This window comes from Calonectris borealis, chromosome 9, assembly GCF_964195595.1.
Source record: "Calonectris borealis chromosome 9, bCalBor7.hap1.2, whole genome shotgun sequence".
NCBI classification, from domain to species: domain Eukaryota; kingdom Metazoa; phylum Chordata; class Aves; order Procellariiformes; family Procellariidae; genus Calonectris; species Calonectris borealis.
This window is the reverse complement of record NC_134320.1, coordinates 611,463-636,483: the sequence shown is the minus strand read 5'-3', so window position 1 is coordinate 636,483 and position 25,021 is coordinate 611,463. Positions and strand designations below refer to the sequence as shown.

The window sequence follows — 25,021 nt, the reverse complement described above, 5'->3', positions numbered from 1 at the left end:
ACTTATTTTAAACAGGCAGCAGCACCTGCACCCTGCTTTCCTAATATCCCCTGTGCCCGGGACTTCTAAAGGGAGTGGGGACATGCAGTGGCCCTGTACGCAGTGGTGTGGTTGCAGTAATCCCCGATATAAATGATGTTCCCAGGCTGGATGCCTGCCTTTCCTCCAACACAGGAGACAGGCCTCAGATAAGCAAAGCCATCTCATTTTTCTTCAGAAGTGAAAAGGAGGCATGTACATCTACATAAGCTGTTGAGAGATACGCCCTTTCTCAACACCCCATCAGACATGTACAAAAAAGCCTCAAGATGAGAGCGACTCAAGAATGCTGGAGGCTGATGAAAGCCAAGGATCCACCCAGAGCTGCACAACATTAATTGAGCAAAGAGACTATCAGCTCAGCTATTTTATGCTCACGCAGGCACTGAGTGATAACTTGGAGTTCTTTCTCTCCTCCAAATAGTTAAAGAGGTGTTCGCTTGCTTGGCTGACTCCTCAGCAGGGTTCCCAACACACACACAGACATGTCCTTTAACCTCCAGGTTGTTTTCTCCCCAGCTGGGAAATGGGTGGAGGTGTTAGGCTAGCTTGAAGACCAAGATGGAAATACCAAGGACAAGCAGAGAACCTCCTCCCACAGCTTTGTGCTACGGAGCTTGGGCAACAGCAGTAAAGCTTTTCCTCTGCAGCAAAACAAGCCATTTTTGAGCAGTAGAATTAATAAAGCCCAATTTCCAATGGATTTATCTCTCTGTAGGGGTTCACAGATACTTAATGAGGGTTGCACAGCTGCTGTAGAATCATTACACAATGCAAACATTGCATGGGACCAAGGCCCTTTGTGCATGGAGAGTCCTGTTTGGTTTAGATTTAGGACACTCTGTGTCCTTCTCCTGCACAAGGGTGCTCTGGAGCACCCGGGGAAGAGGAGAGCTGTCACAACAGCTTTACATCCCACTGCATGACCCAGATGACTTGCCCTAGTCAGAGGGCAACTGATCCTCCTGAAAATTTCATTTAAATGGAGACTGAAAAGGAAGATGACACTCCAGACCGGAGCTTGTTATAGAGTCATTATCTACTGGACCTTAATTCATCTAACTAGTCACTGGCACTCAGCACAGCACGGGCAAAGCCCAGCTCTACAGAATTCCACAGCCAAGCCCTCCGGGCCCTTTGTGTGTGTGGGATTGTCCCACACAATCTGATGGCAAGAGGAAACCCTGCCAACACATGGTCAGCCCTGATAAGAGAAAACATTACTTGCACTACTCAACAGCTGTGTTCTCCTTGCAGGGGGCACACAGGCTTCCCTGTAAATGCGAGGAAACGGGGATAGCCCTGCCCGTGGTTAGCCGAGAGGGAGGCATGGGAGGCTGGGATCAGCACTTGGTAGCCTGCCACTGTTACAGCTTTTAACAAGCAGTGCCTGGAGGCCCCAGATGAGATCAGGTTTTGGTTGGAGGCACACATGCTCCTGAAGCGGGCCCTGCCCTGCAGCAATGCACAGGGCAGACAAAAGCAGGCAGGGAAAGAAAAGCACAGGAAAGCAGTCCCAGGCTCACGGAGACTCCCTGCCCCAGCAGCCCCAGGACCTCTCCAGCAGCGCATTACATTGGTGGCAGTCTTTGCTGTCCATGTTCAGATGCCCGTCTGTGCACTCTGCAACATTTAGAGCAATTTCTGTGCTTCTCCTCCTTCCTCCAGTAATCATGGAGGAACAAGTAGGGCAGCAGTGACAGTTCCCACATACAGAAGCTCAGTGCAGTGGTGAAAGGGCACTTGCCTGGGTCTTGGCCACAAAAGAAACAAGTTCAGATAAACCAGACCTCTGACATACATGGCAGCTTGATCTGGGGTGTCTCATTTGGCCATACCATTAGGTTTTGCCACTGCTGACTCGTTAATTGCACTAATTAGCTGCCAAGCCTCACTGAGCTGATGGGCTCTCACTCCCTAAGACTGCAACTGCATCGCCTGTGCCCAGCACCTCTGCTGGCCCACCAGCCAGTTCATCGGACTCTCTACGTGCAAGAGGGCTAGGAAATACTCCAAAAACTGGCCTGGCTTGTTGCACTGCTTAGTACACAGTAAGGACTACCATTCCTGGCAGGTGGCTGGATGCCACTTGGCCTTGTACTGGTTATAGCAGCAAAGGGAAAAAGAAAGGGACAGGCGGAGTGGCATGTGGCAGGCGGAGTTTCTGAACGAACAGGACGGAAACAACTCTCCATCGTAATAAAGAGGACTGTTCACCCTTGTTGCGTGGGTACCACATGGCGCTCTCCAAACAGATTTGCTCAGAGAAGGCACCAAGTTCCTGGGACTATCAGCCAAATCCTTCCGTCTGGACACAGTAAGTAACAGGAGAGTCATCCAGGAGACGCCTTCAGATCCAGTCTGCCATCTGCTTGCCCTTTAACATGCTCCTGGCCACCCACAGAAGATCTGGTTGAAGGCAAACAAATCTCAACCCCCAACCCAGGCAGAGAAGAAATGGGGGACAAAGTGGCAGTGAGATTGACAGAAGAACAAAAAAAACCCCAAAGACCAAACAACCACTGGAAGAAACAAAAATAGAAGTAAAGTCAGCATAGGAGAGAAAAAGTGAAAAAGAATGAATGAAAAAAGTCAGTTAAAAGAAACACAGCTATGCCTTAAAAAGAAATTTGGGACAATATCAAACAGAGGTAGAAAGAAAGGGGAGAAAGTGGGGGGACCAGCCTGGTCCTGAGTTTGTTAGGCCCAGCTAAAGGTTACTTCACCAGACTTATTTGAACTTTGGTGTAATTAAATCAGATGCAAATGCTAGTGGTAGTTTCCACACCAGATGTGAACTAATATACCAGCCTGCAGGCAAAGAGGGATGTTGGAAGCAACTTCCAAGAATGAGGGTGTTGGGATCCCAAAAGGACAAATGGCTAGACTTGAGCATGCAGGAGGCTAAAACCTAAAGCAAATGGCCAGCATTTAGAGGGTGCTCCTGGTACAAGCACAAGTCCAGAGCATGTCTTCATGTAGCAGCCTACAGGAGAGCCTTCAAATCACTCTCCCTGCAGCCCCGGCAGTCACCTGGCCACGAGGGGGGCTGGCTAGTTCGGGCACTGAATGGCAGTGTATGCCAGGCAACATCAGCCAACTCCTCCTGCTCCAACAAAAAGCAAGAAAACTCATGTCTTGCTGAATGATTAAGGTAGACAAAGGAAAATTAAACACACTGTCAACACACTGTCATTGAAAAGCGGCTTTTATAAAATCTCCAACGCACGTGGTCTAAGCAATTACCCCCAAATTAAATGTCCTTGCAGCTGGGCAAGCAACTGATGAAGCCCAAGTCTAGAGGTAGCAGTAGTCTACTACATGCCAGCTTGGGTTGCGTCATGGCAGCCAAGTCACCTGCGTCTGGAGAAAACACTGCAAGACCTATTAAAATGCCAAGCTCAGAAAGACTACTGACACTACTGTGAAAACTGTTATGCAGCTGAAGTCTTATGCAGATAAAATGAGTTTGCTGTTGGGCTTTCTTGGACTGCATCATGCTTTTAAGTTGTTGCAAGTCCTCAGAAAAAAGTAGCTCTGCGGAAACACTGCTGAGCAGTGCTCCAAGGGACTGAGGAAATGCAAGTAAAGGAGCTGTTTAGGGAAGATCACCAAAAACAAATCTAAATGCCCAAAGCAGAGAAGAAAAACCTCTATATCATCACATGAAAAGCCTCTTGGCGCTCATCAGTTCCAGAAACCTTAGTCTGTCTGAATTGCTCCATATAGTTTCAGTTCCCACCCGTACCCGCAGGGACTTACCTAGTCGCAGCAGTATGGTGGACACCTCGGCCAGTTTACCACCAGGCACTGGTGCATTGTACTCAGGTTTGCTCCAGCTGACACCCGCTCGAATTAGCCTTGAATTTATGTAGTCTCTGCAGAGAGCCTTGGCTTGGGATACAAGCTCCTTGTCAGTGGGAGACCTGTCAAAAACCTCCATCACCTCTGCAGCAAAGACTGAGGAACGGCGTAGGACTTCCATCCTTGGCTGCTGATCCCACACCTCAGCATACACTTGCTGGAAGGCTGAGCCGATGCCGTAGATGAGAATCTGCAGGAGCTGCGTAGTAATCCTCTGGTCTCTTGCTTTGTCACAGGTCCCAACAGCTACTCTCAAAAGGCCAGTTTTTCATTTTACCTGGTGAATAAAAGCATCTGTAAGACCTCTAGCATTTCAAAGATGTAAATCAGAAGCCCAAGTATTACACCTTACAGTTACGTTGAAGTCAGTAGTATCATATTTGCAAAACATCTGTCTCGGTGCATCTTACAGACGGGGCAAAATCTTCCATCTTTCAGACACTCTGACTTTCACTGGCAGCATGACCCACAGAAGGGCTGCAGTTTTGAACTATCAAGGTATTTCCTCTTTTCCAGTTCAGATTCAGCAGCCCTAGAATTACCCTTCAGAGAGACTAGATGGTCAGAGTGTGGAAACAATTCATAGAATGTGTAGACAATCTCAGCTTGTTTCAATTAAACTGGAAAAAACCCTGAATCTCAAATACCAGTTACAGTAACCTCAACCAGATGTCAACAGACATTCCAGCTCAGTAGGTCATGGATCTTTCTGAAGAAATGGCGCTAGTGCAAGACCAGGGGTACGGGAGCATTTGAAATGTCTTGCTGGAGACAGTTTACCACATTCTCAGTTTAGGTTTTGGTTCTGCCACTCTTTTTCTCTTTTTCTTTTTTTTTTCCCAAAGCAATGTGCATACTACTTCTCAAAAACCTTTAGCAATAGCAGAGAAAGCAAAACAGAAAAGCTGATTTTAAACAAGTTTTCAGGTGTGAATGCCTAAAGAGAACATTCAAAATTTCTTCAGAGGCACCTGAATTCATCTGTTGATCTGAGTTTTTAACCCAGTGCTGCTTTTGAAGTCAGAGTCAGACCAAAGTCTTTGTTCAGATGTTAGTAAATGTATTTTTCAGTCCCCAGCTTTAGACATCTACTTACAATAACGACTTTCAAATGAAATAAAGGCAGTTATTTTTGTTTTTCCCAATGAAAAAGATATTTACCTCTCATGTTGCACTTTTTCCCCCTCAGTGATTTCTTTTTGGGTTTGGTTTCATGTTTCTTTGGAAGCTCTGCATCAATGAACACCTGGTTTAGGATTCATAGGCTAGTGTCACACTTCTCCTCTGGAGAGCACCAGCCTTCTCTGCCGTGCTCTCCGCAGGGCTCACGCCAGTGCCTCCTTCCCCATCTCTGTCAGCCTCGCATCCCGACTGCGCTCCACCGGGATCCTCGGGGCTTGCTCTCCTGCTTTTAAGGGAACCAGGCGGCAGAGGAAAGCTTCTAGCTTTAGCCTTGTAAGGAAGATGAAATAACCGGGAGGTGGGGTTGCTATAGCCAGAGAGTGACGCTTTCTCCTCCCCTTTCTCCTCTCTTAAGGAGGTTCTCTGTTGTTCTACTGCGAGGGGCTTCCTTCAAGGACCCGTCTTCAGGGTGAGGTAGGAGCATGATTTCTGGACCGGGCTACCCCATGTAACAGACAGCGGTGAATGCACTGCTGAAATAGGAATAGCTCCTGGTGAATTCCTGCGGTGGCTTTTGCGGAGTTGATGTTGGCTGGTCATTTTGAGAAGGTCGCCGAGTCGGTGAGCTGCAGGATGCCATACTTCAGCGGTGGGCTAGTCATATCAGTTCAATCCTAAACGATGGAGGTGATTAAGGAGAGAGAGCTATGGCTTGGGGTTAAAGCCAGCGGTGCTTGCATTCCCCCAAACTACGAGTAGTCTGGTTAAAAAAAATGAAGTGGGTTTGCTGATAGGAAATAGTTTGTCCAGAATGAAGTGTTTTGCAGGAACATACCCATTTCATCTCGGTGTGTTAAGAAAACTAACATATAAAGTTTAAGGAAACCATTTAAATTAGTTCCAATATACTTAGAAATTAATTTCAACATCAACTTCTTGTTGCAACATTATCGTATTGCTGCCACAATGCTCAGCTTTTTTTCCGTGTGTGTGAGATACCATTTCAACTCAATAGACCACATACAAATTTTGGCTTTTTGTGTTATGATTTGAAAACAAAAATAGTTTTAGAAATACAAGTTTCCTGCAGACAAGAAATTCTACCAGCCCAAACACAAATTCTCCCCAACAAACAACAATTTGTAGATTAACAACTGGGTACATGGCATGTTCAAAATACAGCCTTTCCAAAAGGAGGTCAGAAGCAAGAGGTTGCCATCTCTTGCTTGTCGCCTTTGAGAAAGACAGAGGCAAGTACACCTCTCCAAGGTGTTGATCACAAAAAAATCCCAAGCACAACCTGCACCACTGCCGGTCTCAAAATTGAGGGATAAAAAGGAACAAATGAACTGCATGAAAAAGCCTCATTATATGATGTATCAAATACTCTGGCCAGCATCCAACACACAACTCACGCACAGGCTTAACACAGAGCATATGTTTTGGTCTGCCATTAACGGGATTGCTGGAGAGTGCTTTGCTGTGTTGGGAAGGGGGCTGCAGTAAAGCCTCTTCTCCCTCCGGTGACAGATCCTCTTTCTGAGCTGGCTTCTTCTGGGAAAGGAGCAAGGTTAAGGAAAGGTACATGTATAGAGCGGTAGTCAGCTGGGGACCCCAGCTTAGCTTGATATGATCATGTTAAGATGGCATCAGTGACTGTGCATCTCCAGCACCAGAAGTATTTGCTCAAAGATTCTCTCAGAAATGTGTTTTTATCCACTAGCCTTCCTCAAATTTAAATATAGTCGCTATAGACAGAGGCCCATCCCGCAGAAGCTGAAATCAAGACTCCAGAGATCCTGTGCTACTGCCCATCCTTAACCCAGCCCTTCTCTGCAGAGTGTGCGTGATGAAATGAAAAATCATTAAAAATTACATCTTAGCTTCCTGCAGCAGCTGACGGCTTGAAACAGAAGTCTTACTGAAACTGTCCCTATTCAGTAGAGCTCTGAAACAAAGATGAGTGCTTAAATATCAGTGTTGCTTAACTAATGATAATGTTTCCTAGAATTCTGGCAAATATGCAAGTGCCACAGTGCCTCCCAGCTCCTCGCGGGTGCCAAACCCATCCCACGTGTTCCCTGCCCGACTGTCACAGCATGCAGCACCCCCTCAGCTTCCATCCTGCAGCAAAGACACAAAAACTAGAAACATGAAGACTGTGTATAATAAACCAAACTTTGTATTAAAAAAACCCAACAGTGCATGGTATTCTACCTATATTATTTACACACTAAAAATACAGCTTCACACTGAAAGATACCTCTATAAGTAAAAATAGATGAAACCACAGCATAGAGTGCTCAGCTGACCGCAAAAGAACAGGGCGTTACAATCCAAGGAGCTGCCAGTGTAATCTGAGCCCATTTTTCCATCGTATGTTTAGGCTACAACACTTGGAGACTAAATCTATACTGGAAAAACCCTTGTGGCAAAGAAGTATCAGGAAACAGTGCAGAAAGAGCTTATATCACCCAAAACCACTGTTCCCAGTGTAGCTATTACTGGCATGACAGTGTTCTGGCTGGAACAACAGGCTCCACACCACAGCTCCTGCCTATCTCCGATGAGGTGACCAAAACATCTTGGAGCATTCATTCAGTAAAACCAGGGGACCACAGAGATATGATGACATTTTGTAGGTATGTCAAGCGGAAGCAAACCCTGGAGAAACCACATCAGCGAGAACACAGCAATAGTCTAAACGTGGACAGCTTATACTCAATATTAAATTGTTTAACCATTAGAGAAGTAAGTCTCTGGAAGGGCCTTTTTACAGTTGCAGTGGCAGCAAAATAGCTAGCTAATAGTGAACACACTAAGCTTATGAAAGGGTCTGCATGATACAGTTTCCTGCAATAGCAGGAGAATAACCCTGAGTGCCCTAGGAGGTCATTTCCAGCCTTGTGTTCACACAGCCTGGTTTCTGTCGGAGGTATTGTTTTGTTTCACCTCCCAGTGCCAATCCCAGCCATTTCATACAGCCTACAACAATTCCAGCAGAAACTACACACTGTAACACATAGATCCGATGTTCTAAAACTCCTGCAGAGTAAGGGCTCAGAGAAGCAGAGGGATGCCAGAGACACGCAGTTCATAGCCAGAGAGCCTGGGAAACAACGCCACTAGCCCCTGCCTGCTGCAAGAGGTTTCCCTTCAGAGAGAAGATGCTCTGGCAAAACTGCCACTGTAACCAGACCAAAGCCTTCCACTGAACCATCCCTGAACCTTCTTCTGCATTATCTCGCCCAGTTTTAACATACCATCTTCTCCCCACTGCCTCTTCCTGTCTGATTTTTGCAGCAATACTTCAATTCTGTGTTTGTGAAGTTATCACTCACCACTGCGAAAACACCTACAATGTCAGGCTTTAGGTTGCAAAGCCGTACAGGAGGAGCAGGGAGGCTAGAAGAAACACTTCTTTTTATACAGAAATATTTTGCCAGCTGCAACAGGAAAACAATACATGGAAGTAGCAGCTTAATGGGACCCAAGCAAAACACTGAGGCTTTTTGAACTTTTCTCTCATTCTGAAGGGCTTGATTCAAAGCCTCCTGAAAGCCAAGCAGTTATTTGTATCACTTGCATATCGGGGTCACCCTGGAGCACCTTTCCTGGAGCAGGATTTTGCAGTGCCAAGTGTCACGTGCCAGACCAAAGAGGCTGTGTCACAGTGAACTTACCTTTCACAACCTTTAGACTGTTCTCCTTCATGAGGACACAGGTGTAGTGACTTAAACACATCAAGTTTAGCAACCAATCCATTACTTGGGTTTTTGACATAGATTATGACCGATACCCAATGCTTTCTTCTCTTAACTCACTGCCATGCTCACTACCACTATTGGTAGACACAACTTCTGTGTTATACATATGTTTTGACAAAGGCAGAACAAAGATATGGTGCACTCCAGAACTGACGTACAGACACACTCAAGGGGAAACTGTAGCATGAATTTAATGTTAGCAAGCAATACCATGAGTTGAATCATAGCACACCTCTACCAGTATTCCTGAATCTTATTCTGGAAATGTTGCCTGAGAAGAGTTTTACCCAAACATTGCTACTCGGGTATCAAGCCAGCAGCTGTCCACTGTAAAACAGCAGCTTCGAGCTAAATCTAGGACTTTGATGAGACTGCGTCATCAGCTTAAGAATCTAATTGAGTAGATATAACTGTTTTGGTTGTTTCCTATCCTCTAATTTGCTTCAAAATGACACATTTTACTGAACAGATCATCTCATAAGCCAAGAAGGCGGCAGACACACAGAAGAAATAAGAAGTTTTAAGTTGTTCAACAGCAATAGCTTTGTTTTGAAACACACATAAAATATTTACATACTGTACCACCAAAACAGAAAAGGCAGAAAACACCTAATGAGGTCACTATCCCCAAGAGAGTAAGAAGGACTCTTCCTCTTCAAGCTCTAAGCCACAAAGGCAGAGGATGGGCCTTTTTCTCATTCTAGCGATTGATCAACCACAAGATTTGGGAATCAGTTCACACTTCCACGTGCACATGGACAGGTGAAGACAGGCAGGTGCCTCTGCCTGCAATGAAATCTCAAGAGCCTGCAGTGGGTGCAGGCACTTCTGCACTGGCTCAGCAGCATTTACTACCTCTGATGCATTGATCTGTTACTTCAAGACACATGCTGGGGCACGGACATGTCCTGCACAAGCAGATGGATTGCTGGATCTGATAATCACAAGGCAGGACTCTCTATTCTGCACACATCTTCATGCCCTCAACATGCTCCAAGGGATTTAGACTCAAATTTTGCACATCCAAAATGTAGCCCTACTTTTAATTAAACCCTTACTGACTTTCAGAAGGGCTCTTCAGTCTCTTCAGTCTTAGCCTCTAGTGCTGGGCAGGGCACCAACTACGCTTTTAAAAAAATCTGTCTTTTCAAGTTGTCAGACAAGGAGGGTAGGCTGATGTCTCTAGTCTGCACAGATCAAATTCAGAGCGCATGATTCCTCCATATGCAGTTGATTATGCCATGCAGCATTTCGGCCATTAGGATGCACAGTTCCACCCTGACTGCCAGCAAAGCGTTTCTACACACTCGATACATCCCCGGGAGTTTGTGGAACTCCATGTTGACAGAAATTTTCTTCCAGACTGCTTTGGTTAACAAGATTTACCCGTCTTACTTGGTCGGGCAGTATAAGGCTGTTTTTTTCAGCAGCAGGATCAGCTAAAGCAACCTTCACCTCCAGCTGCTCATACCCATTCTCAAACTGTCTTTCCTAATCGCACTGCTATGATTTTGTGTTTGCTGGCACTGTGGACTGGTTCAGGGAGCTGGCTGGTTATTTTTCATCCGGATGCAATAAACCTTCCATCCAAAGCACATCTGCAGACAGAGTTGTATTACTACAACCAAGGTAGCTACAAGCAGAAAGAAATAATTTCAGCTTTGCCATCAAGACAAATGTCCATGAAACGATAGCACTAGTATTGTTTCTGCATACAAAAATGCAGCTGTGGTGATCTGGAGCTTCCTAATCCACTGTAGAAGACAGAGAAATGCTGACAGAAGGTAAACAACAGATCCTCCCACAAAAGCAATGATTGCTCAGCATGCCTGGTTTTCCCAGGATTTTTAAGATGACAGCTTTCATGACTTCTGATGGAAGAGACTTTAGCTAAAAGAGGGGAAGAAAAAAAAAAAGAGATTGCAACTTTTTGTTACCTGACATTGAGATACGCAAAACAGGCACGTACAATAGCCGGGATAAAAGCAATTCCTTTCTTATGGCTGAAACATGAGCTTGATCAAGTAGGTGTCCAAAGCAGGGTTAACTTACATTTGTTGATTTTGAATTCCATCATCTCCCTTATTTCGACTGGAAACCTTCGGGCCAGCATGTTTACATGACTCTGAAAGGCAGCTGGGTGCAGCAGCTGCTCTGAGTGTTTGGGATGAGGTGATACATATGCCCACCCCTGCACAGGGAAGAAGGAAAACCTCACCATCATCGTTAGTGGTCCCTTCCTAAGCTCCACAGCGCATCCTGGTTATTTTTCCAGGCTCTCAGGAAAGATCTGCTACAGGTCTTGGACCACTAGTTCAGCAAGAGCCAGGAAGCTCTTAGTGCTCTGCTTTTTGCCTAGCCTGCACATCTCCTCCAGTGCATCAGACTCTAGCACTATACATTGGCATGACAACAGCAAACACCTGGCCAGATGTTAAAAGCCGTTGCCAAAGATGCTCAGGGTGGACCCGCTTCAGTCAAAGTGATTCAAGTCAATTTTAATCGTATGTAAGAATCAGCAAGCAGGAAGTCTTGTTTGAGGTCACTGATTTTAATCTGGGTCTTTATATTTGTTTCTAAGAGAGGGTGAGTCTCAGACTTGCAGGAATTAAGACCTGTTTATTTGCACCTGAACACAGCTCAGTGCTATGTTTTCTTTCTCAGCTATAAAGGAGGATGTGTATTTAAGCAATTCTACAGCTGATACAAATCAGAAATCTGAATGCGTCCAGGGTGTTTTCTACTTTAGTAGGTTATTTTTACTTCATGTTGCTAGTGTACACTCCCCTGAACATTCATACAAATGCAATTAAAGAAAAGACATAATTTTATTTCTATTTTATGTGCTAAATTAAACTAGCAAACATGAAGTTGAAAAGGTTTATAGAATGCAGAAAAGCACCCGAGACCAAAAAAAAAAAACAACCCATAACAATACAGAACACTTTTTATTCAGCTACCGAACTGAGTCATGTGTTGAAATGAATACGCAGCTTTCGAGACCAATAGCCTTTGGATGAAGTCAAAACTTCCGGGAAGTTGCAACCTCAGAGAAGTCTTTCTTATTGAGCTAGTTCAGTCTGTAATTTGATTATGAGGAGCCAGAGAGGTAGGGAAAATAAAATAAAATTTAAAAAATCTACTATATATTGAGCAAGACGAATTACTTTTCAAAAAAAGCCTGAAGAACAACCTCAACATAAGCAATGCTGGTTGCTTGTATTTTGCAAGACACTCACATATCACTCTGCTGTGCTTTCCATCACTTCAGAATTTCAACAGACGCTCACAGCTCTAATATTTTTGTTTTACAGCAAAGAAAGGGCTTAAATTGGACTTGATGATCTTAAGGGTCTTTTCCAACCTAAATGATTCTATGAAATATTTACTTACCTACATGAATAAACTAAGTGAAAACTTGCACTAAAAGTTTCCTTTAACATTCCAGAAACTTCACCTGAGGAAGGTGCATGCGAACTGGCAATAAGAGTGCAGTATCCCACAGCTCATACAGAGAAGAAACACCAGCAATACTCTAGCCAGCTTAAATCTGAAGTCACTCAGCAGCAAGGAGGAGGTTAATCAGTGAAACCAGAATTAGAGAAAGTGTTTTCAAAGAACAAAGTAGAAATACATAAAACTACAGTTCTGGGGAAGAGAGGTATCTCATTCAAGTGACTGGTTTCAGCTGAAGTGCATAGTTACTTCAGTAAGTGAAGGGTTAGTGGTTGTAAGGGAGGGAGTCAGTGTTGTTTAGCATCATTCTGTGTGGCAAAAACAGTGAGAAGTAACACATACACAATCAGATCACACATTTAAGAGCAGCTGCATTGGAGAGGAGCAAGCAATGCGAGAAACCCTCCCAGGTCGTGAGCTTTCCACTACAGCCAAGACACTGGGAGCAGTTCAGGACATCTCTCTCAGCCCTCTGTGAGGAAGACAGGCAGCCACTGTACGTATGCTTCCTGCCAAATGTTTGTTGTTTAAGGAACAGAGATGCCCCTCTAGTAGAAGTCGCAGAGTAGGGTAGATGTACGGCATGAGTCATTTAACAGACATAGCTTCTTGATTTAAAAGAAGTAGATGATGCTCATTGTGAGTTTTCAGAGCAAAATCAGCTTCACACAGATCTGCACAGGGTTTATGTCCTATTTCTCTTGCATACTCCCAAAGCATATTTTCACTCAAGGTCTGATTTCTCATTTCCTGGTAACCACAGACCAGTTTCTCTGGATAGAAGCCGAAGTAGCACAAAATTTCTTGCTGGCACTAACATACATACAGCATTTTGTTAGGAGAAATATAATCTTTGTGATTTAAGGAGAACTTCAGCTCTAGAAGCAGCCATGAGATCAGGCCGTGCAGTGTGAGACTGATTAAGTGATTTACATAAATCGTCAATGAACCTTGCAGAAACTCACGTGGTAAAGCTGTTAATGGCAGCTTTGGTCCAGACAGCAGAGGCCAAGGAAATGTTCATTAATAAACCTAAGTTTGATGCTAGCACTAAGTCCCTCATCAGAAAGAGGCATAAAAGAGCAGGTAGCTTTGCACCTTCTTGTTTTACAAGAGAACAGAAAAAGCTTTCCAGAATCCTAATTCAAGCCACTATGCACTCAATCTGGTAACTCTGCATCTTTCTGTTTAGAAATGTTTCTGGACAAGTATGAGCAAAGAGGAGTCTTTCCTTAACAAAACATGGATTGCTAGTTTTCCCTTCCACAAGGCGTCTCGGATGCACAGCATGGGAGTTCTTTTCTCCAAAGTACATGCATCCTAGCAATCGGTTTTATGTAGTGTTATATTTTAGTTTAACAGCATGAAAAACGTACTGATATGAAAAAATTTCCATCAGCAAGGGAATGACAGCTATCAAGTCACCTGGAGAGAGAAAGAAGGTTTTTTTCTCCGTAAGACCTTGCATACTGAATTCAGACCCAGGGATCAGCACTACAATGGGTTTACTCCACTGGAGAAACTGTGGTTCTCAGCACCCAAATGAAACCACGAATCTCCTTTCCAAGGAGTGTCCAACTGGCTCCCGCGCATTGGAGCTGTCCTCACAAAGCAGGTCAAGTCAGACAGTAAAAGCTTCAGAAAGACGCAGTGGAAGTTTCACAGAGGAAAGCTTGAATGTGAAAGGGATCAGAGGCATCTCAGCATGAATGAGTGAGGCTGTCATTTTGAATTGCAGAGATCTTTGTATACACAAGTATGACCACACTGTGGTTTTATCAGGATTGTAGCCGAGTACTCCCGTTCCTAGTTTGCCCGAACACCTGCTTTCTCACCCATGTCCAATCTGCACAGGCAATAGGCAAGCAATTAAAACAATCTTCTTTCCTCCAGCAGTTCTGGATAGTGCCATCTCTTTCTCCTCATTTTCCTGGGTGGATAACTCCAAATGGATTCAACCACATTTAGTGGCTCCAGTTCAAAAGCAGGTAGGTAACCGAAGCATTATGTCATGCTGTCACTCCTAGCAGAGCATTTTGTTCTCTGCTTCAAGGAGCATTTACACTAGTTTCCATAGATACTCCGTGGTGCCAGACAGGACTCTCTTGAAGTCCAGTCCAGGTCCAGATAAACTATATGCCGGCACCTATTCTTTGTCACTCAAACAGGGGTCCACCCAGCCATCTGCATACAACTTCCAGGGGAGTCAGAAGAGACTAGCAGGAAAGCGAAAATCTCTCCAGGAATGACATTAGCCACATCCGTTCCTGCCTCAGCAGAGCACAGAGGTCTGCAAGAGCCCAGGATTCAGCTTCTTCATCTTAAAGTGTCTTCTGCCACTAGACAGGAACATGGCTTGGAAGAGCAAGTACTCCATGCTCTCGGCTTGGAAGAACCCTAGTTTAATTTAGGGATTAGTCACTGTGGGAAGCAAAGGGATGCTGATCCAACAGGAGAGTCAGCTGCACTCCAAGCTTTACAGCTGCAAGCGTCACTCTTGCTTATTCCACTTTGCCAGCAGAATTGGGAGATAAAGGCTCTTTTCTTTGCTGAACACTCAAGACAGCCTTAAGAGCCACAATATCAGCAGAAAGAAAGCCCCATGCAGTCAATATTGCAAGATTTGTAGCAATACAGTCTGAAAGCAGGAACGAGAGTAATTTAGTTTTAACAGTCTGCTGCAGTCTCCATACAAGCAGGGATCTCACGAAGAGCTATCGTCAAAGGAAGTGGATTTCTACAGTACCAGCTCAATCTGATCTATCTTCTAAGGGTATGGATTCCTCTTTGAATTCCCCTTGTACTCCTACAAGGAGCAAGGTTTAAGGCCTGGAGCAGTACATTACTGCCAAAACAAAGCAATCGCTTTATGCTTATCAGTAGCTGTGATGCACCCAGGTAGAGCAGAACTAATCAGCCCTATGCCTCACACCAAAGGGAGGAGCAATTTAGATTTAGAGCACTCTCTGCTGTTACTTTGGTTTGCTAAATTCAGATAAGATACTTACTGTTGTAATTCAAAACCCTTACCAAAAAGAAGTATGAGTGGGGAGAACATCCCCATTTAAAACTCAACGTAGCTTGCAAGTTCAGGCAGAGACTGATTTGGCATGAGCTTGAGTAGCATCTGGTATACAGAAGCTCAGCAGCCAAGTCCAGATGCAAGCTATAAACCACGGCAAAGAGGAAAACTGCTGATGAAGTCCAACTCTTGCTTCTCTCTGTACAAGTGCATTCTTTCCTAGGGCTTGAAAGTTCCACTTTGCGTTGGGCGAAAGCATATACCTTGGGAAGGTGACAAATTCAAAGGGGTCTTCTTGTCAGGAAGATGACTTTCCTGCTGTTCTCGTAGTGTCACTGCTTAACTGCATAATGTAGCAATAGTGCTTTTCCACATCGTTGATCTCCAGAAGTACAATACAGAAAACCACTTCAGCCTCTCGGCATACTAATGGAGCTAGAAATGTCTCCTCTCTAAACAAGCACTGCAGCATTGAGAGAGTTATCCTGTTGCACTTTTTACAGGAAAGTTTTAACCCATCTATCCTGCTACATAATTCTACCTTCAGGGAGAGCACTTAACACCTAGCGCACCCTCTAAGGCTAACCGCTGCGCTCCACGGCTCTGTTTATGCTAGGAAAGCGCTACCACTTTCCAGGGCTCTCCAGGCCCAAAGTGCCTAAGCTGCTGCTGCAAATAATGTCCCATAAATGACTCCCCAAAGCGGTACAGAAAAAGTTGAGGCACCAGACCTGATGTCATCCAGCCACCATGTAACCCAGACACTTAGCAGCTGTTTCCATCTGTATGCACAGTCATTGTCACCCTCCGTGAGACACACTTTACTCTCTGCTGTTTTACACTCACTGTGCCTGAATTGCTATTATTGTACCCAGGGTAGACATGAGAAACTGAACCAGACTTGGCCTGAGCCATGCAGCAGGAAACCTCACAGTCCCAGGTAGTGATCTAGCCACCGGCTACCACCTCCCCTGCTCCCCAGCCAGCCGCTCCCTTCTTTTCAAGCCAGCGATGCGTGCTTTAAAGCTGAGTGCACAGTATTGAGTTACTGGCTTTCAGCACCACCGGCATGAAGGGCTGCGGGAAGCAGACAGCTTGACCCACGCAGGAAAGGAAAGAGCAGCAACAGAGTAACGGGGATTTGACAGGCGTGGGTGCTGCTATTTGCTGCCTTCCTGCAAGGAGCGTGGGGCTGCAATGCGCTGTTGCCACCTGGTGGCACCAACAAAAGAGCAACCCAGGTTTGCTCTCAAACCGCTTGCCGTAAAAGCTCTCGGGCAGCACGGCCTGCCTGGCGAGGGCGCTGGAGGGGCTCCCCAGGCCCGCTGCACGCGTGGGAGGGGGAGAACAGGGTTGTGAGCTGCTGCAGGCTGAGCCAGCCCCAGCAGTCGGACGGCGGCACCGGGCTGGTGTCCTCGTCCCGGACACGGGAGCTGCCAGGCGCCGCAGGGCCTGGAGGAGGCCTCGCTGCAGGCCACACCGCACCGCCCTGCTCAGCCTCTCCCACCGCAACGGGTTTCTCACGAGGTACAAACCAACGAAAATCTGGGTGTTTTGAGTAATTAATACAGAAAATCCGAACCAACCACGAACAGACTTTCTTGGAAGAGTTTCATAAGCCAGAGCAGGTAAGATGTAGAGCAAGAGCTCTTGAGGTCCTTTCTTCACGGTTTGTTTTGGCCATAGTTACAGCCCCAGGCAAGCCTGCAGACCCTGCCTACTCACCGGCATTCTTGCTCTTATCAGTCGACTGGGCTCCAGGCTGATCCTCCTTAAGATGTCTTATCACACGTCTTAACTCCCCCCAGCCCCCACTTTCTGACTCAAGTAAGCGTGCAACAGGTGGGAGTACGGCAATACAGCTGCAGCACTTCTACCTTCAAGTGGGGAGGCAACTTTGAGATGTCCCACTGAGGAGTTTCTTGTTCTCGGAACATCTGGTGAAGAGCAGCCAACAGCAGGAGAGCAGGCTACAGGACCCTTTGTGATTCACCCAGTGCTTCCTAGCAAAAAGTAAAAGCCGTGTTACTTTAATGGAACATTTAAGAACACATCCGTCGGAAGGTTCTTGTAACAACTATTCATGCTCTTCTCTGGACTTCATAGAAACATAGCCAGGTGTACCAGCTTATTGGGTAAAAGTTGTAAATGCTTGCGTCAACATTTCTCTTTTACGAGAGAATTACATCTCCAGCAGTGTTCATGCCACCCTGTCAGCAGAATACAACAGTTTTCTGAAATAATTACTCTTTTGTAGAAAGAATGTTAAGCAATTTTGACCCATTCATCTCCGACAAAGGCTCCAGTTCTGTGGACAGGAACGGAGCAGACTTCACAGTCAGGCAAAACTTGACTTGGGAGTGGGGACTGCAGCACAGCTTATTTTTAAGCAGCTTTCAGAATTGAGGTGGAGTTGGGGTCCATTGAGCAGGCTTGTTTAAATACTATATTTTTTTGTCACCAGCTTTTAACCTAATTTTTCTATATTCTGGATGTTTATCCCTCTGCTTTAACAGAAAGAGCTAGAAGAGGGAGAAGAAAAAAATTAACTAAACCAGCTTATCCCCTTGAAAATTATCCTTTCAAAAAGTTACTTCTTCTGTATTGTGAGAAGAAACCCCAACAACATACACAGACATCTTTGGTTTTTAGCCTTATTTCCCCACAGCATCCAGGCTTGGACAGCCGTACGGCACACACAAATAGCAAATACGTGTGCTTACATGCGTATGTATTTGACTCTTTCCTGCTCATAGTTTTTGACCAATTTTAATCAGCTTGGGAAAAGGAGTAGGAACCCCCAAGGCATGAAGTTCCTACAATTTTGTGAAGCAAAATGTAAGAACAGGTAAGAACTTACTAATACTGCTATGAAGGAAAAGGCTAACCAGCAGCGTCAGAACCAGCATAGAAGACAGGGACAGCAGCAAGGCTGGCTCAGCTCCTAGAGCTGCCTGCTCCATCAGCCATACCCACTTTCATGCCTACCTGCTTCAGGAACAAGGTAGTCCTTCGTACTGCCCCGACAGACCCAGGAGGACCTGCCTACTTACACCAACGGCCAGAATCAGGCGACAACACAGTCCTGCCCAAGGCTCCCTTTCCCACATCCCTGCTTCTCAGGGCCAGGTGAAAGCTTTAACCCTAAATAGCAAGTGACAGACCTTTTGTAGGCCTGGGCACTCCAGCATGTAATTAACTCTGCTGCTTTCCTCTAGCCAAAATATTTCATCTTTTGCACTTCCTTGGCTGGCTTTTTTTAAATATAGATCTCTTGGAGGCAGGGACTGGGTTTCTTTCTGTGGAGGTGCAGCTCTTAGTGCAACGTGGCTGAAGCAACAATTATATATATATACACAACTTGTAGTATGATTGTTCTGTAGTCACAATTGCTAATGTTAAAAAAAAAAAAAAGGGGGCTAGACTGCTAGGAATACTGACTGAAAAACAGGGGAAGAAGTAAGAAGACACTTCTATTTTCCTTTGGCTCCAGTTGATATATTCTGGGAATCAAATGGAGGTGGCGATGGACACAAACATGCCATCAACAGCCACGGAGAAGTCAGGGAAGCCTGCTTCCCCAGGGTCAGCAATTTGTTTCTGCATTCTTTTGAGCACATTAATAATCCTCGCCCCACACAAGAAAGTCATAGAAATAACTGCCTTACAACACAGCAATCATCTCCAGCCCTGTACATACAACTTGTCCAAACCAAAGTGACCAGTTACTGACCCGTATATGTCCTTTCTTCTAGGTGGTGACCAGACCACAAATCCCACACAACCTCTCCTGCCCATCCATGGACCCTTGCTACGAGGCAGGTTGCCCACAGGTCCCAAACGAGGAGGAACACCAGCCTACATTTGAATCCCCTCCGTCTCCTGTGCTTCTGGGCCAGCTCTAAAACAGCTGGCCAGCTTTTGCAATTTAAGCATTCCATGCTAATCCCACATGCTGATCACCCTTATTAAAAATTTACCCTAAATTAAGCTGTCAAAACAAGTTAATTGCTCTGCCTCCCTGCAGTCCATTAGTAGCTGCATGTCACTATTATCCTGACACTGTACCACGCCAAGGTCTATGGGTGAGGTTAGTGAGATAGCTTTTTGGTGTATGTTCAGACTTGGCACATTAATTAACATAAACATTTTTTTGTGAGACTTTTGCCCTCTTGCCTGATGCTGAGAATGAGTAAGTAATTTATGGCTAAATTTATGAGTCTCCATGACACCAGGCGGAGAGCCGAGCCGTTGGGGTGAAGCGATTCCTAAGTAACGTACACGGGGACTCACCCCTACGGGGTGATTTGTGCATGTGCAAACAGGGAACGGTTCACCCCTTGGCCCTTGCTGCAGCAGAACTGGAGCAGAACTCTGTTCCCCTTCCTTTCCCGCTTCACAGGGAAGCTTCGATTCCTCTGGCTGATCCTAGGTCTCCTAAGTCAAGGTGGTGTGCTGGAATAAGGGATGTTTATGAGACAAGATGGTCATATTTTGTGGGGCTAGAAGACTGATCCTGCAGGTATCAACTCAAAACTGAAGCAATCCAGGGATCTGACAGGTTAAGACCTTTGTTGAAAACCTTCTGGCCGAGATACAGTTCATTTAAAAACAAAGGTATTATCTCATGACAGGGGTATTTGATACCAGTCCTCTAACATAAACTGATGTTTTCACTCAAGTACCTCGAAGTGCTGGGTGGTGCGATCAGGGGGCAGGGAAACGGAGGGATGCGAGAGGGCTGCTTCCCTGCAGCAGACCCGTGTCCATGCAGCGACACGCCTCACAAGCTTGTTCATTTTGCTACAGCTCTTCACAAAAGCAGCACAAATTCATGATCGGAAGAAACAGCTCATGAAAAACGCTTTGTGTGCAGGCAGCCATGCCAGAGGTTGGTAAAAAGTTGTGTCTGTTTTGTTAACTCTAGGGAAGAAAATTCAAGTTTTAAAGCTGAATGGCAACAGAGGTTGTGAGAATTGTTTTTTCCTTTGAAAACGTGAATCAGTCACTGACATTAAAGCACGTGGAGAAAAAACCACCCCCACAAAGCAAGCCCTGGGAAAAGGGCGGTTAAAAAGCTCTCCTCCCCCCGCCCCTCACCTCTCCCGCTCCAGCGGGACGCCGCACCGCCCGGTTTTTGCTGGGCCGGGCTCCCCTGCCCGCCCGGCGAAGGCCTGGCTCCCCGCAGCGGGGTGGGGGGCCCCGGCAGCCCCCTGGGGGGCCCGGCCCCTCGCCCTCACGGGGGGCAGCGGGCAGGAGAGAAGCTGCTACCGCGGCGGGCAGCGGGCGGGCCTGCCCGGGGCGGCCCGTGGCAGCCGGCGGGCTCCCGGGCGCAGCCCCGTGAGAGCCGGCGAGAGGCGCCGCCAACCTGAGGGGAGGCGCCATGAGGCGGGAAACGGGGCCGGGAGGACAAAGGGGGGCTCCTCCCGCTCCCGCCCCCACCGGAGGGCAAAGGGGGTTCGCTCCGCCCCGCCCCGCCCGGCGGCCCAGCGCGGCCCCGCCCCGCCGGAAAGGCCCGAGCCGCTGCAGCCCCGCCCGCGCCGCGGGGGCCCCTGGGATGGGTAGTCCGCGCCCGCCGCGCCGGAGGACTCTCCGTCCCAGCAGCCCCCGCGCTGGCGCCCCACCCTCTCCTCCCGCCGCGCCCCCGCCCGCGGCCTGCCGGGCCCTGTAGTCCACGGAGGCGCCCCCGCCGCCGGCCGGCACCGCGCCGGAACTACGCCTCCCGGCAGGCAGCGCGGCGCGGCCTCCCCCGCCCCGCCTCCCCCGCCGGGCCGTGTTGTTGCGCCCGGCCCGGCCCTCCCCACCCCTCTCCCGGCGCCCCCGCCCCGCCCCCCCCCCCCCCCCCCCGCCGCCGCCGCCGCCGCCGCCGCCGCCGCCGCGGCCGAGCTCGGTGTCCCAGGGCAGCCCGGAGCGGCAGCGGGGTGGCGGCGGCTCCGTGTGCCGGGGCCCGGTATGGCACCGCGCCGCCCTTCGCGCGGGGACCGTTGGCTGTAGGTGCGGCGGGCTGCCCGGGTAGGTACGGCGGAGCCCGGGGCCGGGAGGGCCCCGGGGATCCGCAACAGAGGGGCCCTGAGGGGGCCGTCCGGGGCGGGGGGGCCTGTGGAGGGGGCTGCCGTGGGGCGCTCTGAGGAGGCCACGATGGGGCGGGGGGCCCTGGGGGGGCTTGGGGGTCCCTGGGGGGGCTGCGGGTGGGGCCCTGAGGTGCGAGGTGTGGTGAGGGGGGTTTGGGGGCCGTGGGGCCACCGTGACAGGGGAACACTGAGGGGGGCTGTGGGGAGCTGCGGGTGCTGTGCTGGGGAGCACCGGGGAGCACTGGGGTAGGGGGCCCTGGAGAGGGCTGGGCCCGGCCGGTCCGGGGGTGCCCTGTGGGGCCTGGGCTGGGCTTGAGGGGTCGTGCTGGGTTGGGGCTCTTCTGTTGCTGGGGTGGAGGGGAGCCCTGTGGAGAGGATTGCTGAGGAGCACAGGGTCTGGGGCAGAACTGGGGAGCACTGGTGGGGGAGTGCCTGGGGATGGTGTAGGGTTGGGGTTCCCTGAGGAGGAAGGCGTGTACTGGGGAGCTGAGCTTTGCAAGTGGGTGTGCTGGGGAGAACGGGAGCGGAGCGAGAGGGTTACTGGGGAGCAGTAGGAGGAAAGGGGTGTCTGAGGATAACGCTGTGGGCTGTGCTGGCGAAGATGCTGCTGGGAGTGGTAATGAGGGGATAGTGCTGTAGGGGCAGCTATAATACGGGGGAGCACGCTGAGGTGATGATGGGGAAAATGGTGCCTGGGGCTTTGTCAGTGTACATCATTAGAGTGAGGTTCTTTCATACATCTGGAAGGCATGTCTGGAAAGAATTGAGAAATGGGGTTTGGGCTGGCATACTTAGAATGGGCTGGTAGGTTCAAAGAGAGCTGCAAATCAAGGAGAGAAAAAAGATGCAGGTAGTTCTTTTGGGGAATGAGCCAGGCTCTGAGAACCTCGAGTTAGAGCTGTTGTGTTCTTGCTTGTCGCAGTTCACTAGTGGATGAGAAAGCATCGCTTTCCTGCTGTGCTACGACGTCCCAACCCTCCCTGATTTTGCAAAAGCGGATGTCTGACCATCCTGTAGGCATGGCTCACTTGAGAGAATTTGCCAGCCAGGTAAGTGGCGATTAAAAATTTGTTTTAAACTCTTGTATCAAGAGCAAGCATTAGTATGTTTGCTCTTGAAATGAGTTTAAAACAAATCACCAGAAAATCAGTTTTTGCCACTCTTTATCTCTCTTGCACACGTCTCAGTTTACTCCTGTTAGCTGATTGATTTGTGTCTTATTCCGTGGTGGTGTTGGACTGACAGCGTTAGGTTGCCAGCCATATAGAAAGGGAATTCTTCGCCCAGTATGGTGCCTTTCTCCGAGATTAACTTTGTTCTTCATAGGGAGACAGGAATCATTGGCTCTCTGAGTATTTTTGTGAGGGGAAGTCTAGAAATGGGAACAGAAAAGCTGCGTGTGCAGGCTGTGCCAGACATACCTTACTGAAGTGTTCATAACAGTAGCCTGAGAAAAATGGTGCTTGTAACCTTAATGCGTAAGCGGTAGTGATATTTGATACTGAACGTCTAACTCTTCTGAGAGAGAGATCGGCCTCAGTGGATGTGGTTAAATCCTGTTGTTGTGATGACATTTTCATAAGAGGAATGTGGAGGGATGATGTCATGACTTGGGACTAAAAGCTAAACCACATTAATAGTATTGGCTTCAATCTTCTTTCTTCTGAATTTGGTTGCGGGGTGTGTTTGATTATTGGCAGATGTCAATACTGAATGTAGGTCTTGTTAAACCGTGTTTTCGGAGAATTTTTGGCATTTTTCTGTTCGACTCCTAGGTGTAGAATTGTAATACTAAAAGCTTTAGTGGTTTGAGATGGTGCTTTCTCCAAGCCTTTTCTGATTTAAAATTGATTTGCAATGCATCTTAGTTTGCATGCTGTCTTCCACATAAGCTGTTTCCCCAAAGTGTGTATGGAATTAAATGCAAATGTAGTGCCTGAGTGAGTCATAGTACAGGGAGAGAAATAAAGGAATAGGAAAGGATACTGTCTGGTTAGGGCCGAGAACTGAGTTCTGTAGCTAGAGAGGAGGTTGCTCTGAAGCTTTTTTCTCAGAGTTTCAGTGGTCTCATCTTTGAATTTATTATGCAAATGTAAGGCATTCTCAGATTCTGTCACCCCATGACTCTCCGTCTCGTCCTGGAATAGGAAAGCAGCCTGGGTTGTCCGTTCCTTGGGTCTCTTCAGGCATCCTTGATGGGACCTCGTAATCTATGTAACTGACGCTTGCTGGAAGGACAGTAGGAACTAGCCTGAAGTTCTGCTCACCAGAGTTTAGGGAGTGGTGGGAGGTACTGTGAAAATCGAGAGACTAAGACTTGGATTGGGATGTCAGAGGCTTGACTTGTCTTTGATTCCCGGTTCTGTTGCTGATGTGCAGGCTTACCTTAGGCAAATCCCCAGGTTGTTTTACCTCTGCCTCCATTTCCCTGCCTCAGCTAGCTGGCTCTCTCTCTTTTCTTGGCTGCCTTTTGCTGTATACATACAGCACAGTGGGCCTCCGGTCTTTGTTGGGAACGCTGTCTGCTAGATGATGTATTTGTGCTACTGTGTTTAAAGCTCTGATCTGAGCTCTGTTTCTAGTTTTGTTGTTCCTTATGTGACCCTGAAGAAGCCGTTCAAGTTCTCTGGCTAAGTAATACTTCCCTCCCTTGAAGCAAAAGAATATTCTCTGTGAAGCAAGTTGGGAGTCTCAGACAAATTTTTGTGTTTCAAAGCATTGAACACAAACTTCCCTCTTGTCTGTACTCCAGAAGTTCAAAACTGTCTCAGGTTTAGCAGTTGAAAAGAGCTGTGGACAAATTTCATACAGACAGGGAAGCTTTCAAATGTTTCCCGGTACAAAGCTGATTTTCCCCAAAGACAACATAGTGCCTGCTGCAGATATGTCTGTTGGTGTCCCAGAGGTTAGTGTGTAGCATGCGATGTGGGTAAATGCTGGATGGGAAGTTGGGGAGGAGAGGAGGCAATGAAGGAAAGAAGGTCAGTAGCTGAGGTTTATTAAAACCAACTTCCTCCTTCCACTGCATTTGGCAGAGGAAAATGATGTTTGTTTGTTTGTTTGGCTGGTTGGAAAGTGCTCTAGTCGGAAGTAACACTAAATGCTGCTGTAGTTCCATATAAACCTTTGGAGGCTGCCAAACTCCCAGTCAGCTTCAGCTCTTAAAGTATTGTGGCCTTGACAATCTTTTTCTGTCACAGACTTCTCCCGTATAGAACAGTGATTCTGACCCTGTCCTGCCCCAGACCAAGGAACTCCCACTTCCAAAAGGGTTTAAGCACCTCTCAGTGTTTTATGCAGCAGATGCATGTGTGACTCTTGCTCACGATGCTGAATATGACTTCTTTGAGCCCAGAGAGAAGACCTTGAGCTGGTTCAAAGCTTCTGTTCCCAATATGCAGCTTATCTTTCCAGGTAGTAGCTTTGAAATGAGGGTAGATATTTACCCTTCTCTAGTCTCCTCTCAAAGGCTGTGGATATCGTGTCTCTGCAGCTGGAGGTGGCAGAGCTGCCAAACCCATTCTTTCCCCATGAAGCAGCTGGTGTTACTGCCAGGCTTGTCTCGTAACACACTGCAATTCTTAATTCCTGATGTCTGCAGTGAGTTGCTCTGTTTTAAAACATGGCATCATCAGTCGTGATGGCAAACACCCCCACACCTGTCATGACAGAGCATCCTT

At 47.4% G+C, this 25,021-nt stretch overlaps 2 protein-coding genes across 9 annotated transcripts in view; one reads left to right on the top strand and one right to left on the bottom strand.

Annotated features, from left to right (window-relative positions):
• Window positions 1–20,438, bottom strand: part of BOK (BCL2 family apoptosis regulator BOK) — a 34,639-nt gene extending 14,201 nt beyond the window's left edge. Inside the window, exons 1-4 of one of the 2 annotated variants that reach the window (XM_075157751.1) lie at window positions 20,371–20,438; window positions 17,148–17,273; window positions 5,065–5,699; window positions 3,802–4,180 (exon numbers count right to left, since the gene is read on the bottom strand). In XM_075157751.1, the coding sequence (XP_075013852.1) occupies window positions 3,802–4,024 (223 nt within the window). In that variant the 5' untranslated portion in view covers window positions 4,025–4,180; window positions 5,065–5,699; window positions 17,148–17,273; window positions 20,371–20,438. Of the gene's footprint in view, window positions 1–3,801; window positions 4,181–5,064; window positions 5,700–17,147; window positions 17,274–18,258; window positions 18,596–20,370 lie in introns of those variants that run through there. The other variant, XM_075157752.1, reaches the window with a different exon arrangement.
• A 676-nt stretch (window positions 20,439–21,114) lies between these two features.
• The window catches only part of STK25 (serine/threonine kinase 25), a 31,216-nt gene continuing 27,309 nt past the window's right edge, over window positions 21,115–25,021 (top strand). For 5 of the 7 annotated variants that reach the window (XM_075157741.1, XM_075157739.1, XM_075157740.1 and 2 more), the window contains exons 1-2: window positions 21,115–21,282; window positions 22,264–22,390. In XM_075157741.1, coding sequence (XP_075013842.1) covers window positions 22,340–22,390 — 51 coding nt within the window. In that variant the 5' untranslated portion in view covers window positions 21,115–21,282; window positions 22,264–22,339. The remainder of the gene's footprint in view (window positions 21,283–22,263; window positions 22,391–25,021) is intronic. The other 2 variants (XM_075157742.1, XM_075157743.1) reach the window with 2 other exon arrangements.